Source organism: Pogona vitticeps, chromosome 6 (assembly GCF_051106095.1).
Source record: "Pogona vitticeps strain Pit_001003342236 chromosome 6, PviZW2.1, whole genome shotgun sequence".
Taxonomy (NCBI): domain Eukaryota; kingdom Metazoa; phylum Chordata; class Lepidosauria; order Squamata; family Agamidae; genus Pogona; species Pogona vitticeps.
The window spans coordinates 106,519,670-106,535,945 of record NC_135788.1 but is presented as its reverse complement, the minus strand read 5'-3'; the positions used below and the strand labels follow the sequence as shown (position 1 = coordinate 106,535,945).

At 44.6% G+C, this 16,276-nt stretch overlaps 1 protein-coding gene across 5 annotated transcripts; it reads left to right on the top strand.

Moving 5' to 3' along the window:
• Positions 1-13,355, top strand: LAT (linker for activation of T cells). 5 transcript variants are annotated; one of them, XM_073004534.2, is made up of 14 exons: positions 1-115; positions 4,020-4,234; positions 4,402-4,429; positions 4,913-4,965; positions 6,529-6,571; positions 7,579-7,641; positions 7,993-8,039; positions 8,422-8,448; positions 8,698-8,746; positions 9,577-9,635; positions 10,119-10,172; positions 12,632-12,685; positions 12,838-12,905; positions 13,064-13,355. In XM_073004534.2, the coding sequence occupies exons 2-14, from the start codon at positions 4,126-4,128 to the stop codon at positions 13,100-13,102; spliced, it is 693 nt and encodes a 230-aa protein (XP_072860635.2). In that variant the 5' UTR covers positions 1-115; positions 4,020-4,125; the 3' UTR covers positions 13,103-13,355. The 5 variants fall into 5 exon arrangements, with proteins under 5 accessions (XP_072860635.2, XP_072860634.2, XP_072860636.1 ...); XM_073004533.2 differs by having other exon boundaries at positions 12,795-12,905; XM_073004535.2 differs by lacking the exon at positions 7,579-7,641 and having other exon boundaries at positions 12,795-12,905.
• The last annotated feature ends 2,921 nt before the right edge of the window (positions 13,356-16,276 follow it).

The window sequence follows — 16,276 nt, the reverse complement described above, 5'->3', positions numbered from 1 at the left end:
TTCCTTCCTGCCCAAGACACACTGAACAGTAGCAGCGGTGGCGGCGGCAGGAGCATCGGTGCCACGGCGGAGAAAACCCTCATCCAGGGATGGAACTAGGTGGCGAAATCCAGATGTGAGTTTGTACAAATACGAATTGGAGAAAGCAGGCGCTGGAGGCAGGGTGGCAGGGGAGAGGGGTAACTAGTGGCGGATCTGTGCCCTGGCAGTGGCGTATCTTAGGCTACTGGGTTTGTATTCTCTTGAGTCCTTAGGGATGCAGAAGCCAAAACTGTGAATGGGATGGATTGGGGCCAAGAGACAAGAAACAGGGGAGTGGTGGAGCAAATGGCACAGCAGTCGGAGAAGGTTTGTACGGGGGGGGGGGGAATAAAACAGCCACAAACTTTTTTTCTCCATTGCACAGATCGTTTTTCCTCTTACTGGGTGCCTTCCCCACCCCCAGTTCTGATACAATCTCTCTCTTTTCCTGTCATCTCTGCACTCTCTCGCTTGCTGGTTGTCCATCTCTGAAACTTGAGTTGAGCTTGAAGGAGGCAATCATCTGCCATCGAGTTAATTCTTGACTTACAGCAATTCTTTCCAGGGTTTTCTTCTTCTGAGGGCACCTTGGGGACAGAGCAACTTGTCTAAGCGCCTCTCCTGTGGAAAGGCCCAGTGGGGAATCACACTCCCAAACTCTGGCTCTGGAGCCAGATGCCTATGCCACTGAGCTACGCAGGGTTGTAAAAGCAGCAGGTTGTGTTTCAGTGGAGGATCCTAGGGACTGGCGATTGATCCTCACAATTTTCTTCCTCCAGGTTTGAGTCAGAAGGGAGCTGATGTCGCTCCTCCGCTCCCTACTTTTCCATTTTGCCCACATTCCCTCCAACAAGCTCTTGCCCCCCCCCGGGGTGCCACTGTCCACCCTGGAACAGAACCTGTCATTTGTGGTTCCTTTGGCCTCTTGCCAGAGCTCCTATCAATTGGAGTAGATGTGGAGTGTAGCTATGTACATGTAGACAGAATATAGCATTGTACCTAGGAACCCAGGGCTGAATTCTGGATGTATTGCTAAGTCTGTTCTTTTCTGTGTCCCCGCAAGCACCCCACACGCTGTTACAAAGTCCTTCCGAGTGGTTGAATTGGGTGTCTCAATACCCTCCTCTCCAGAGCCCGGCTATGCTGAAGAGGCTGCCATTGCAACGTTGCAGCTGCACACGCTCTCCCACAGTACCCACAACACAGAGTGAGCTTTGTTTGCAGGCGCCCGAATCCGGCTGTGGGTTGCTGTCACTGATGTGACTCATCCCGCTCTATCTGCTGTTCCCACACTTTTAGTGGCTGGGGGAGGGAAGGGACAAAACCCTTCCTTAATAACCCTGGGGTTTTATCTCCCAATTGTTTTTAAAAACTTTTTTTTCTGTCTGGATCATGGCATGGTACAAAGTATTTGCTTTTCCCCTCCTTTTTATATGCACCATCCTTCTTTCTTTTTCTTTTTCCAATTCAGTTCTCAGTTCTCTATCCATCATGGGCAGGGGCTGTATTAGTGAGATGGGAGGAGAGATTCTTGGGAATTGTAGTCAAAGAAAAGTAATGTGTCCAAATGCTGCAAGGTAGCCTAAGCTCCAGGAGTGGAGTCTGCACTTTGCATTCGGAAGGTTTTGAATTTAATCCCAAGCATCCTCTGTAAAGAAGATCAGAGAGCAGGTAATGTTGAAGGTCTCGACTTGAGAATTGAAAAGAGCGGTTGCCAATCTATGCAAGATAGTTCTGAGTGAAGCAGCCATCTCGGCTGGCAAATGCTGGGCAGCAGCCCCTGGCCATTTGCCTGAATTGTATGATCTACAATTTGTCCCGCACCCTCTAAACTGACCCACTGGTTCAGGTGTGATGGGCCCTCTCTCAGGGTCAGTGTTGAAGCATAGCTCAGCTGTGAGTCTGCTCAACTTCCGTGGCTGTAATAGGGGGAGTGTTGGGGCACGATCTTCGTCTCAGGCAGCAAAATATCTTGAGATGATGCTGAGTGGCCTGAGAAACAATCTGACCTATTATGAAGCCAATTCTTGTGCTTCTAGGAGGCATGCCTAATAAAACAGAGACCATCTTGGCACAACATGCCAGTGCCCAAGTGCAGTGAAAATCTTGCTGGTAGACCTTTGGTGATCAGGCTGTTGCAGATCCTGATCTACAAAACTCTTCTGTAGGTTTAACCTACACAACTCTAAAATTTACCCAGCCCTATCTGCCTGGAGATTAGCTCCATTACTGTTCTGCCTAATACTAATAGGAAATCAATCAGAAGACTGACAGACCAGTTGGGCCAGATAAGTTCTCTCAGTTTTTCTTACCTTGACCCATGTATGTGAATTGATGATGATGAGAAGAACTGGTGATTTGAGTTATTAATGTTATGCTGAGGTTTAGGAGATCCTTCATGTAGTCCTCAGTGAAGCCTGACATGAAAAAATGCACACAAGGGGTGACCTGGGGCCACCAGCAAACTCCAGCTTCAGCTGTCTCACATAGGTGTGAGGATAACACATGGTGTAATCTCTTTATATTGTTGTTATTCAGGCTCTTTGGCCGTGTTCTGAAGGTTTTTCTTCCTACTGTTTCATCACTCTCTGTCGAGCATCTTCAGAGGACAAGAGTAAGAACTCTGTCTGTGTTCTGGTGTAGTGTGTGGGACAGTTGAATATTTGTAGCTGTGGGATCAGCTTTTTGTCTTTTTCAGGAGATTGGGTGATTATGGTGAAAAGGACAAAAAGCTGATCCTGAAGTGGCAGGTCCACTTCTTAAATGGATTTCCCTCCCTCCTCCTTTCTCATACTGGCAACACCCAAAATTTGTACACCATTTTCTTGCCACCACAGGTCTGCCAGTGCAATAGAATACATCTGACTTGTTGCAATAGTCAATCATCCATTAGTATGGATGATCATTAGAATGTTCCAGTGGGGTTTTGTCTTGTGGGGCTTGCTTGCTTGCATTGTTGCTCTGATTCTAGGCGTTGCAAAGAACTCTATGAACTGTCAGTGGCTAACATCCACGATGCCAGATGATTTTTTTCTTAAAGCAGGCTCCCTTTCACGGTGCTGATTTGCTCTTCTACTATTACTTAGTGATAAGAAGGTCCTTAATTCAGGCAGACAAGCCAAATGCTTAGGCTCCAGAGGCCTGAATGCCGTCCTTAAGAAACAAGAGGGTCATCCTAAAATGCTTCCCTTCAGAATGGATGCAAGCTCAACCATTGCCAGGGACCCCCAAAATCTTTCATTCCTTTTCTAATTATGCCCAATTAAACAATTAATTATGTGCTGTCATCCAGTTCTAACAAGGGTGTCCCTTCCCAGGGTTGCTTAGGTACAGAGTACTGAGAAGCACTATTCCTTTCTTCTGGAGCCATTTGGGGACTCTATAGCTTGTATTTCTTCCTCTTTCTTCTCCTCCTCCCGTAAGAATCCCAATGCTACCCAAAATAAATATTGTTGCAGAGTTTTGAATTTTGTTGGTTAAATTCTGGTAGCTGTGCAGCAGAAGTGCAGAAATTCCCAGAACAGAATAGATTCACGTTCCCCAGAGTAGTCCTGCCCTTTTTCACATTAACTGGCACTTACAGTCTCAGTAACTCACTCGGAGACATTAATAGTAGAAAGAATAAAAGGTTTCATACTTACAACTGAACAGATGGAAGAGGAAACTGACAAAGGTGGCTGCCGTTCAGCAATAGACTTCAACAGACTGAAAAGAGGGGGGGGGGGAAACAGCAGAGCGGAGAAGCAGGGATTTCTTTGAATTCAGAGGCAGGGAAGGAACGATTGATTAGTGCTGGATAGATTGACAGTTAGCCCAGCTCAGAAAGGTCACTCCTAGCCACACCTCCTCAAGGTAGTATGCGAGGTTGTTAAAAAACTCTAAAAAAATATGAATGCTGAATAAAGTATTATAAATGAATTAAAAACAGGGGCTTGTGAAATAGTTGTGTTCCTTTTTTATGTTTTAAAGCACTGGATGCACACTTTGTTTCTTTACAGGGCTGTTGATGTGTCGCACCATTAGCCCGCTCGATGCTGTTTTCCACCCCAGCATCTGCACCTGTCCCAGGTCCACGGTACCTTTACTGTCCTCCTTGCAGGTGGCATGGATGCCTTCCAAATGGGCGAACTCTTCTGGATATTGGCATTGACTGTCCCAGTTCTGGTGGTTCTTCTTGCCCTTTGTGTTGATTGCCGAGATCCGGAATTAGACAGTTAAGTCTCATATGCCTTCTGTCCACTCTTCTACCCCTCTCCCAGAAACTTTATTTCCTGAGAGGCTAATGATTCTTTGACATCTCTATCCATTCCTCTCATGCCAGTGACACCAAAGAGATCTCTTAATCTTACTGGTGTTTATATCTCTTTTTTTTTTCAACAGCACCACCTATTGGTGATTATGAAGAAAAGTGAGTCCATCTGTCTTGTTTTGGGGCAAAGCGGGGGTAGAATGGGAAACTTGAGAGAGGAATAGCAGAGATATGATGACCTCTGTGTCAGATGCAAAGGAGGGAATTTCTGTTCCCTAATATTTTCTTAAGGTTTCTTTTCTGCACCCAGTAGGAAAGGGATAAGAGTCCTCATCTACTTTGTGGTCTGCTTACCACCCCTTGCTGGAAGCATTCTTAGAACTTACCCAAATGTCGGTAAAATTACCACCAAAACAGGGTAGGGACAATAGTGCAGTGGTAGAGCACACGCATGGGTCGTACAATGAAATTTGTGTCTTCATCTTTTTTTAAAGGGATCAGTGATGGCAAAGGGTCTTCTGAAACCCTAAAGGCCTACTGACAGCCAGCATAGATCAGTCTTCCCCAATTGCACATGTATGCGTGTTTGTCCAAATACCTTTGCCTGGGCTTATTATTATTATTATTTTCATTTTCCCACAGGCCTCCCACTACTGTTCGCCCCCAGACATTCAGGGTGCTGAGACGTCCTCCTTGTGAGTAGCTGTCTCCACTTGTCCTCATTGAATCTGGGCTTTTGTGTGGGGAAAATGGCCTACACTGCTCTTGTCTTCCTCTCTGGTTCTCCCTGCTGCTGGAGACACTGAGAAGAGGAGATGGCCACGGCGTGGCCTTCCTTGGGAATCAGTAGCCCTGGGCTCAGAACCCTTCCCTGTTCTCATTCCCTCAGCCATGTCCAAACTTATTAGACACCAGCCCTGAGAGGATCAGGCATCCACTCTTGATTAAAATTCAAAGCATGGGATTTTCTTTTTCCCTGTCCCAAAGGGAAAAACGTTCCCCAGAAGCCGAGTACTCCCCCTTCACTCCTGCATCAAAGTGGTGCACCCACACATTTGTAGTTACATGTGTCCAACTGGATCTTCCATGGGCAATATTCTGTTCTTTTAAAAAGGGCAAACTGGGTGGATGTCACTGACGCTAAGCTGGTTCCCAGTGCGATTGAAATGAGTGGGAAAAGTTAGCTATGATTTCATTTCCAGAAATTTTGGTGGGAAATGAATGCAACTAATTTAGTTTGGACCTAGCCTATGGGATTTGAATGGGATGGGCCACATTTTTGTCGGCCAAGAGCTGTATCCCCTTGCAGATACAGTGGGGTCTCGACTTACGAACAGCTCGACATACGAACGTTTCGACTTACGAACTGCTCTCATAGGAATATATGGACTCGACTTACGAACTTAGATTCGAGTTACGAACTCTTTTTTTTCCTTTTTTTAAAGCTAAGTCATCTTAGGTTAAAAGGAAAAAAGAAAAAATATCCCCCTCTAGTGGCAGAAGGCGGAATAGCAGCTTCCCATTAGTTTCTATGGCCGAAAAGAGCAGATACGGATTAAATGGTTTTCAATGCATTCCAAATGCAGATTTGAATTAAGAACTTTTCGACCTGAGAACTGCCTTCCAATACGGATTAAGTTTGTAAGTTGAGACCCCACTGTAATTTGTTAGGAGCTATGTGCTAGTGGTGGACTAGGCCAGGGGGATACTGTACATCAGGAGCTCAGACATTTTCCCCATCTCTTGCCTTCTGCTGAATGATTTCCTTCTTTCTTTCTCCATGTCTCCACTTAATAGGCTGCAACTGGGCTTTTGAGATGGGCCAAGAGTCACTGATATCCTTCTGAGAGCCATCGGTGGCCTTAGGGCTGTAGGCTGCCCATTTCTGGATTAGAAAAATGGCTTCCCTGATTGGGGGGATGATAAAACAAAACATCTCCTAGATATTGCTGGATTGCAAGCCTCATAAGTCCTCACAGATAGCTATGAAGGTTGCAGTCCAGGAAAATCTCAAGGCCTGTTCTTTCCTTGCTCCTGACCTAAATAAACCTTGTTTCAACATTCAATTCCTAGTTTAGTGGCCATAAAGTGTTTGTTTCTCCACACAACTCTTAGCTCTCAACATATTGCCTAAATATATCTTAAAGTTGGCTGTACTTGGTTATTCCCACCATCTCGTTCTGTGAGGCTGGCGTCTCATCCAGTCCTACTGCCTTGACAGTTTTTCTTCATTTCACTCTTTCCCTTTGATCTTGCAGCTCCATCTTTTTCTTCCAACCACTCCCTGCCGGACTTGAAGAGGTGAGCAATCATGCATGAAATTTGTGTGAACTGCTTCTTGGCTGTTTCTCCCTCCCACCCTTCTGTAGGAGCAGATAAGACTGTTTTCTATGAATGAGCAAACACTTTTTTTAAACTCCAGCATGTCTTCTTGGCTTACGGAAGTTGCACATGATGTATGGATCTGATCCTGCAGGCATACCCACCCAACCATACACCAAAACTCTAGCAAAAACAACCCAGCTGAAATCAAATTGCATGGCAGGGCTGGCCTGACCATTAGGTAGAATGAGGAAGATGTTTCAAATGACAGGTGCTGGTAGCTCCTGGAAGGTATCAGACAGTGGCTGAAATCCAGTAGTCAGTCGCAACTAGAGTAGGCACATTGAATCAGTGGAAATGGAGCAGTTGACTCCACCCAGTCCCCACTGATCCAATGGGCCTATTCTAGTTATGACTGACTACAGTAGGTCCCCTGTATCCATGAGGGATCAGTTCCAACTAGCGCACCCACAGATGCTGAAAAACAGGGATGATAGCCTCTGGCTCCCCCCGGTGGCCAGTTCTGGTAAGGACACCATGGAAATATATTTCCTTAGTGAAGGCAATACTGTACTGTACTCTGTACAAGTCACAATCTTTGGCTCCTCTAGTGGCCAGTTCTGCTAACTTCATTTTTAGAAATATATATTTCTAGATTTTTCCCTTTAATATTTTTAGTATTTTCAGACCGTGGATAAGTGAATCAGTGGATACTGAACCCGCAGATAAGGCAGTCCTACTGTACTAAATTTCAGCCTTTGGGTGCCTTTGAATGCCCGAAGCTTGCCTGTTTTTCTTGAGTACAGTGCAAGATGTGGTCCTGTAACTTTATCTTTTGACCCAGGCAGCAAAATTCTTTGATCGGATATTTATTGTTGGTCTTTGTGTTCTGAGTTTCTTCCCAAAGGGCAGTTGACAAGACAAGCTTTCCAGCTGAGAATGTAGTGAGCTGCTTAGTTAAATTTATGCCCTGCTTTTCCTCCAAGGAACTCCGGGCGGCATTCGTGGCTCTTCTCCACCCCATTTTTTCCTCATAACAACCCCGTGAGGTAGGTCAGGCTGAGGGAATGTTTGGCTCAAGGTCACCCAGTGACTTTCATGGCTTGGTGGGGATTTGAACCCGTATATCCCAGAGTCATGTCCAGCTGTTTCATTACAGCCCCCTGTCTTGCCCCTTCTCACCACTTCTAGGAACACATATGGACTGGTATTGGGGGGGGGGGCAGAGAGTGCCGGCTAGAACAAGGAGGGCCAGCTTTGTATGTGTGTATTTTGGGTGGTTGTAAGTATTATGTTAGGGACGTGAGACTCACCACTACCGTTCCCCTCACCATGCTGGTCTACTGGGTGCTTTTGCACGAGTATTAACTCCTTTCCTCCCTTTGCTGTTCTCCATTTAGTCTTCCCAATCAATCGCTTTCATTCTTCCAAGCTGAAGGAGATGACGGTGAGTTCTTAGCATTTATGGGTGACTGGAGACTATGGAGGGGATAGCTTAGGTAGCAGGGCCTCTCTTAGATCTGGGCGGGTGCTGTCCTCCAGATGGGACTGCATTTTACACTGGCTCTGTCATAGGGTGTGATGGGAGCTGTGGTCTGAACTCATCTGGTGGGCCACGTTGTTCCCCTATTCTTTTAGAAAGGGGGAGACGTCTCTCCCTGCCCCTGACTGCTCAGAAATGGTAATCCCAGCTACTGGAATAAATAACCTTTTTGACAGGCTGAGGCAGAAAAAGGGTGGTGTGGGCTGCTCCCTTGGACACTAGACAGACTTGATGGTCTTGAACTGTGATTTTTATTTATTTTTGGCACGTCCCTTTTTTTTTTCAGAGAGTGTTCCCAGTTATGAAAATCAAGGTAAGCAGCATCTGGAATTAAAGGTCTTTTCGCCGTCCTGTCCTGACCACCTTTTCTCTGAAAAATGTAACTTAGCTTGCTTATTTGAATCATATTTTCTGGTCTTAGGTGCAAGACACCACGAGTTAGGGCTTGGGATGGTCTTTATGAGCTTCTATACGGTTATGGTTTAATATCAGAGCCTCCCAATTCATGCAGTTCCAAAGATGCAGAAAGTTGAATGTTTCTTTTTTGTATCTCCGCATCCAGAACAGGTTTGCATCACTGACGATGAAGAGAACTATTTCCCTGGATACATGTAAGTCCTGGGGCTAAGGGACAAGCTAATCAAAGTCAGTGCAGTGTAATCTCCCTTCTAACACTGGATACCTGGGTGCTTGTCAGGCTAAAAAAACACCAGCTGGCAGGGCCAGTGGGTGCGGATAATGTGAGTTGTAGTCCAGCATCATCTACAACGCATGGCTGCATTTTTTAGTTTTTCTGTGTCATTACATATTGTCTGTTCCAGGCCGTTTGTGTTCAAGGCCGTTTGCATTTTAATTCTAATTAAGATTTAAGGCAGGCAAGGAGAAACCCTATGACATTTTAACCTAGGGAAGAGCAACCATACTGATCCCCGGCCTCAGACAGCTTTGGTTAGTCAGATTACATTATGTAGGTACCTATGGGCCAGTGGATCCGATTCAAAATTATAAGGGAGCTATTATCTGCTAAATACAGTGGACCCTTGACTTACAGACGGCTTGACTTACAGACTTTTTGAGTTACAGACTTCTCTGGCCGCAAAATTTAGGTTTGACTTGCAGACTGAGAATTGACTTACAGACCAGAAAAAAACCAAAATGGAACAAAAACGGCCTGTTACGGGATTAATCGGTTTTCAGTGCACTGTAGGTCAATGGAGACTTGATTTACAGACTTTTTGACTTGAGAACCGCCTTCCAATACGGATTAAGTTCTCAAGTCAAGACCCCACTGTAAAGGCTTTTGGGGAAGTTACTTTTTTCAGTGTATAACTGACATAATTTAGCACCCAACGTAACTGGAAGATTCTAGGATATATTTTTTTAATTTTTTAAAAAAGTAATCTTTATCAAGCTTTGGAATGTGTTTTTCTTCTCCCACCAGTGTGGTGCTACCAGATGTTCCAATTGTAGACCAGAGAAATGAAGATCACGCTTCCACAGGTGAGTGAGCTTAACGGATGTCCCCCTTCTAGCAGGGCTGTTGATGCCTTCTTAACGAGTACAGAGCTAGCCTGCCCCTTGTCACTTTCTTCCAGTGATGAGACCTGTATCATAGATACGATGATAGGCAATGGATGGTTTGTAATCATCGTCCATTATTGAAAAGTCATCAGCCAGGATTCTACAGTACTGTACTGATGTTCGCATAAGGTGTGCATAACGTGTTGTGATCAACTGATGAGGTGCCACAGCAGGTCTCCGTGGTGTGCCTGATCATACGCCCAGTTGTGCAACCAAAATGTGCTCCTCCTCCTAGTCTAGTAGCCACAATTAGCTGGAGCAAATTATGCAAATCTTTCATGATTCCAGAAAATATTTCCCAAGATACCTATGCTTTAATTGTGATCACACTGTTATATCATGGCATACTAAGGGCTTTAAACAAACACCTACCATCCCTCAGTCTCTCTTTCTGTCTTGTAGATTCTGTAGTGGATCAGTATGAGAATATGCCAGAATCTGAGCGGCATTCGCCTGGTGAGTAGGGAACACAGATAAATTAAGTGTGCTACTTGGCTATCAAAGAGGGCACAAGATGCTGACAGGGCATCTTTGGCAGGTGACGGCAGAATGGACGGTGTCCTTCCAGCCTGTAGGTGGGAAGATTGGTGTGAATGCTTCCCTGCAGAGCTGGCTCAAGATATTTTGCCACCCAAGAAGCAGCAAGTGGAATCTGCACTTGCCCAAATCAAGGTACAACAGGGTGGAAAGTGTGTAGCCAACTAGGACTCCCACACACCCCCAAACAAAAATATCTTAATGTCATTAAAATATTCATTGAAATATTTTTTTAAAAAATTCTTTTTTTTCATCCCAAAAATGTTTATGAAGACTTCCAGAGATACAGTCACCTATTGAAAGGCTATTAACTCCCCCAGACCTATTTTAGGTTTGTATTATTGAAAGCTAGCCATGTTTGCTTTGGCACATAGGCAGCAAAATCCCACAAGCAGCCCTCTAGACTCTCTGGCAGTATTTATACAAACATCAGCATGAACACTAATAAGCTGATGTTTCATGAAGCCTCGAATCTGCCACATGAGGTACCCACCTCATTCTGCCTAATGGTAGAGCAGGTCTTGTTTTGTTGTTTTTTATTTTATTTTATTTCCTTACATAGTTTTGCAATCAGCAAAGGAATGCAAAATGATATGAGCTGGGAGAAATCCCTTTTCTCTGCTGTGTGCGAGATGGCTGCACACACATTCCCAAAAAGGAGAGATTTGCATGTACTACTTACTGTATGTGCATGAATGCAAATTTAGAAGCAATTAATATAGCCAGAAATATCACCCACTTCTCACTCTAGGAGGGAAGACTGTCAGCAAGGGGACCCGTCTACCTACCCGATCCATCACCCCTCTGGGTGCTAATGGCTCATGCCCTTGGTGCTTCCAAGGCCTCTAGTTATTTCTCTTGACACTGGACTTGGGATAAGGGAACCTTTCCATTAATAGAGGATACTTTCAAAATGAATCCCACAAGTACAGGCCTATTCATTTTTAAAGAGAACAGATGGTCGGCCTATGTGCTAGTCCTCTGCTTGGAAAAAGATTGGTATTTTGGGAAATTTATAGGCCAGGCTACAGTTTAAGAGTAGGGTGAGTTTTCCTAAGTTAAATTAGTTCGCTATTTTTATATTCTGAAATGTCTTCCATTTGTGGATGCAGTTAGATTTCAGTCATTTGCAGAAAAAAAAACCCAGGATTACGAGAAAAGAGGGATTACCGCTTTACCACATTTTAATGTTGATGTTTTTAAAAATATATATGGTTTTCTAAACACATGATTAAGAGATGCAGGATTAACTTTCATCTGTAGAGTCTTACCAGACAACAAAATGTTGGAGCTTTGGACTGGAAATGACTTTAAAGAGATTAAACACAAGTCTTAAAAGCTGTAAACTGGTCTTCCTGCCTTGGTGGCAGACATAGGCTGCATGACTCACTACTGCCACTGAAGCTGTGTATGCTGTGTGCTTGTGTTGTTGTTTGTGTGTTAACGTGGGCCTGGATAGTATGCAGGATATAAAGTACCACACAACTGAGTTCTGTGAAATTATTCACCTATAACCAAAGTAAAATGTTTAAAAACAGAAGTTAACAGATGTGGAGATGTTTCAGCATACAAAATTAGCAACGGAAGGTATATTCATAAAGATAAAATTATGAAAATAATTGCAGACAGCAAATGACACTAATATGCAGATATGCTCACCAGTGGCCAGAATCCTATTGGTGATTTACACCTGCATAAGGAAAATCACCAACAGGATTCCAGCCATTATGTTTAGTAAGGCTTAGTCCACAGGGAATGTTGAGCAAAGAAAAGTAGTAAGCCGAAATATTCAACCAATGCTGGGTGTCTTTTTGAATTTCTTGTAAGTGAGATATGTTAAACATTGGTTTGGATAAGTCTGGTACAGTTTTGTTTTTATAGAATAATTTGCATAGATTTAAAATAAAAGAAAGCCACATACGTGGTCATTACACTATACAAATGCGGGAGTAGGTGATACCTTTATAAACACTTTAGTGGCCTATAAAGGTATCACCTTCTCCCACATTTGTATTGGGTGGCTTTGCTGGCATAGCTCAACAGGTGTACTGCAAAGCTTATGTCAACCAATTTCAGGGCTGAACACAGGACTGAAATTGGGTCTGGTTAAATCACATGACCCCACCTCTGCACCAGCCTTGTCCAGATGAGGTCCCTCCAGAATTTTTTGGATTACAGATGCCATTCTCCCCATCTACCATGGATAATGGGAGCTGGATGCCAAAATATCTGCAGGAGTCCAGGCTTGGGAAAGCTGCAGTACACCATATTATCATGATTTTTAGGGGTGGGATCAGAAGGCATTCCTGTTTTATTACAGAAACTACATGTGAATGTCTCTCTCTCTCTCTCTGTCTCATTCCTTTTTTCTGCTACAGGTGACTATGTCAATGTATTAGAACCAGAGGCCACCATCTTAGATCCTTGTTTTGGTGAGTGAGGAAAACCTACAGTAGGGATCAGAGTGGGAAGTTCTCCCCTTCAGCAATATTCTCATTTCCCCATGAGTCCCCCCCCCCAATCAACATTTTCTCTGTCTAGATGTTCTCCTGTTGCAATCTGACGCTTCCCATCTTCCTGAAAGGGGCAGCAGTGATCAAGAGAGTGAAGAGGACACTCCAGACTATGAGAATGTCTGCTCTGGAGTTTGAGGTACAGTACAGTACAGTACTTGGATTTCAGGAAGAGGGCTGGGAAGGGCTTAATCTGTTTGCGCTAATGGCATCCGTGGCTTCTGGCATGTATTGCAGTAGCAGAATGCCTCTGAGCATGTGTAGAGCTTGAGCTTCATGTCTTTTTCTCCACCCTAGGCGGAGTCATTTCAAGGCAGCAATCCTCGGGAGCTCTAAATATCGATGCGCAAGGTGGATCTCCATTGAGCCTGGCAACCTGAGGATTCCTATTCCCCAGTCTTCCTCCTAGATGTCAACATAACTTATTGCCTTCCTTTGCACTTTGTCTGACATGTCCTGAGAACTTCCCATTGTCTTTGGCAGCAAGATTCATAAACTTGATGGTCCAGGTGTATCTGGTCATCTCCTCTCCTCCGCCCCTTTTCTCTCAAGCAATCTGTTGTTGGCTACATAAAAATCAGGAATTCCATCACTGTTGTACTTCAGTTGCAATTGATGCAAGGTTAAATATGGTGTGGGAGCCTTGAGGTGAAGGCTAACAAGAGTGTGCAGGATCAGCTAAAAATATGAACCTTGGCAGTTGTTAAACAAGAAAGTGGGGTGGGGGGAATCCTAAACTTGGTTTCTATCAGAGTTTGAAGATATTTGTTGGGACTATGACTCCCAGACTTTTCCCAGTTAGTGCGGCCAGTTCTGGGAGCTGTAGTCTAAAAAAGTAACTTTTCCAACCTAAAATGGAAATGACTATTATGTGCTTAAGTAGGGGCCAGTGCTCCCTGTAGTTTGGTTTCTTGGGATGACACACTGTTGGGGACTGAACTGTGCAAACTGTAACATTTGCTTTGTTTTGCAAACATATAAAAGAATTCTGCCCCTAGTGGTAGGAATGGATTAACCGGCTTTGCATTAGTTCCTATGGGAACTAATGATTCGAGTTGCAAACCGCCCCTCGACCTAAGAACCTAAAACAGCCGGAATGGATTAATTGGTTTTCAATGCATTCCTATGGGAAATGCTGATTTGATTTACGAACTTTTCGACTTACAAACTTCCTTCCAGAACGGATTGTTTGTAAGTTGAGGGCTGACTGTAGAAGACTCACTGACAGACTCCAGAAGAGAAGATGGGCATTTTCTTGTTGCTGGTCCTCCTTGCCTTATTCTGCTCTCCTGGAAAAACCAGAGTTGTCTACAGATGCAGTTGGGAAAGATGGGGATGAAGTAGGGATGGGTGAAATGTGTGTCATCAGGGATTTTACACAGATAACCTTAAAATAATAACCTTAGAACTGCAGAGCTGGAAGGGATCCTATAGATCATGGAGCCCAGCCCATGTCCAGAAGACACAGTGGGGAATTGAAGACCCAACCTCCAGAACCAGATACCGAAATCACTGAGCTTTCCAGCAGTTCATTTTACCATCCTCTAGACCAGTGGTCCCCAACCTTGGGCCTCCAGATGTTCTTGGACTACAGCTCCCAGAAGCCTTAACCGCCAACTCTGCTGGCCAGGATTTCTGGGAGTTGATGTCAAAGAACATCTGGAGGCCCAAGGCTGGGGACCACTGCTCTAGACTACATGCAGAGTAGACACTGTGCATACCAAAATCTGCATATTGCTCAATTGCTATAAGCAAGACTGCTTTGCACAGAAAAATGCATATAGCTCAGGAGTGTTTTAGTGGATGAGGGAAGTAGGAGCCAGTAGTGCACATGATGTAAAAAATGTGAACAGGATGGCGCCCATTATAAAACCAATGTCTCAAAAGGAGGAAATTGAAAAAGTTAAGAAAAACCCAATAAAATATGGGCAGAAGTGGACGAGGATCACACTTGGAGATACCCACGCAACACAGCCTGTCTTCTAGGTGGTCTCAGGCTTACTTCCTGTAAGAAAAAGGAAACTGTTCTGGGAGGCCTAGGTGTTTGGGGAAGGTGCAGGTCCTTCAGGGTCACTGTATCCTGATGGGCAGCAAGACTACACTTCCCACAAAGACCTTGGGTTCCCAAGATGCAAATGTGGCCGTTTCCTTTTTTGTACAGGAAGTAGGTCCCAAGACAGCCTGAAAGACAGGCCCTAGCTCCGTGTGAGCGGAATATAGGAGTTTGCGTCTCCACAGGAATGACCAGAATTTTGCCTGGAGAAAAAAGAAACAGCAATTCCCTACTTCAGACCTTGGAATAGTTACACAATAGCTGAAGAATTCTAGAAATAATAGTCCAAATAAGACACTTCCAAGCTGTGTAGGACATCTGGCTCCAAGAAGCTGGATGTTAGGGGGAAGAGGCAGCATGGAAGGCAGGAGCCGGCAATCACTACTTATCAGATGGAGCAAATAAAACAAACCTAACTGGTAACAATCAGCAACAGTCTGGCCAACAATATTCAGTGTTAATGTTTTTTAATGGAACATATATATAAGTAACTGGTTGGACACTGTCATTGAAGCCACTCAGGGTAGTGGCTTGTCCACTAAATGGGCAGGGTATAAACCTAAACTTCCTGGAAAAGCACCTGATACTGTATTGGGGAAGTGTGAAGGCAAGAGGAGAAGGGGACAACAGAGGACGAGATGGTTGGACACTGTCATTGAGGACGAGATGGTTGGACACTGTCATTGAAGCAACCAACATGAATTTGACCCAACTCCGGGAGGTAGTGGAAGACAGGAGGGCCTGGTGTGCTCTGGTCCATAGGGTCACAAAGAGTTAGACATGACTAAATGACTAAACAACAACATATGTAAGTAATAATAAGAAAGAGTATGCATGTTTTCTTCGATTCATAGCTGCAGATTTTTCTTTTATGACGGGATAAACTATAAGTATCTTGTCCACTGCAGTGTTGAAATGGGCTCCATGTGCAATAGCAATATGGCAACAAGTAGGTATTTAAAAGTTGAACAGAAGGAAGCCTCAAAGAGGCTCCTTCCTCACCTAGCAACCAGGCACACACAATGTTTGAAGTGAAGCTACACAAATCCTCTAATCACGATTACACAGCAGCTTCCCCCAAATTGGTGCCCTCCAGGTGTGGACTGTAGTCTCCATCATCCCTGACTGCTTATTTTGCTGGTTATGGCTCATGGGAATTGTAGTCCAAAACATCCGAAGGGAATCAGGCTGCCTGCATCTGCTTTCAGCACCTTTTCCTCCCAGATGTGGCTAGTTGTGGCCACACTCCATGGCAAGAAGCAGCCTGCGTTCTGATCTCCCAACTCAAGTCTGGATCCTGGCATTGGGTTGGACGGGGGACCTCTGGGAGAGCCAAGGTGAGACAGGAGTTAGACCAATCTAGGATTTAGGAAGTTCTTCAGTTTCCCACTGAGCCATAAAACTGCCTGGGTAATCTTGGGCCAACCACTGGTTCTCAGCTGACCCACCTCACAGGG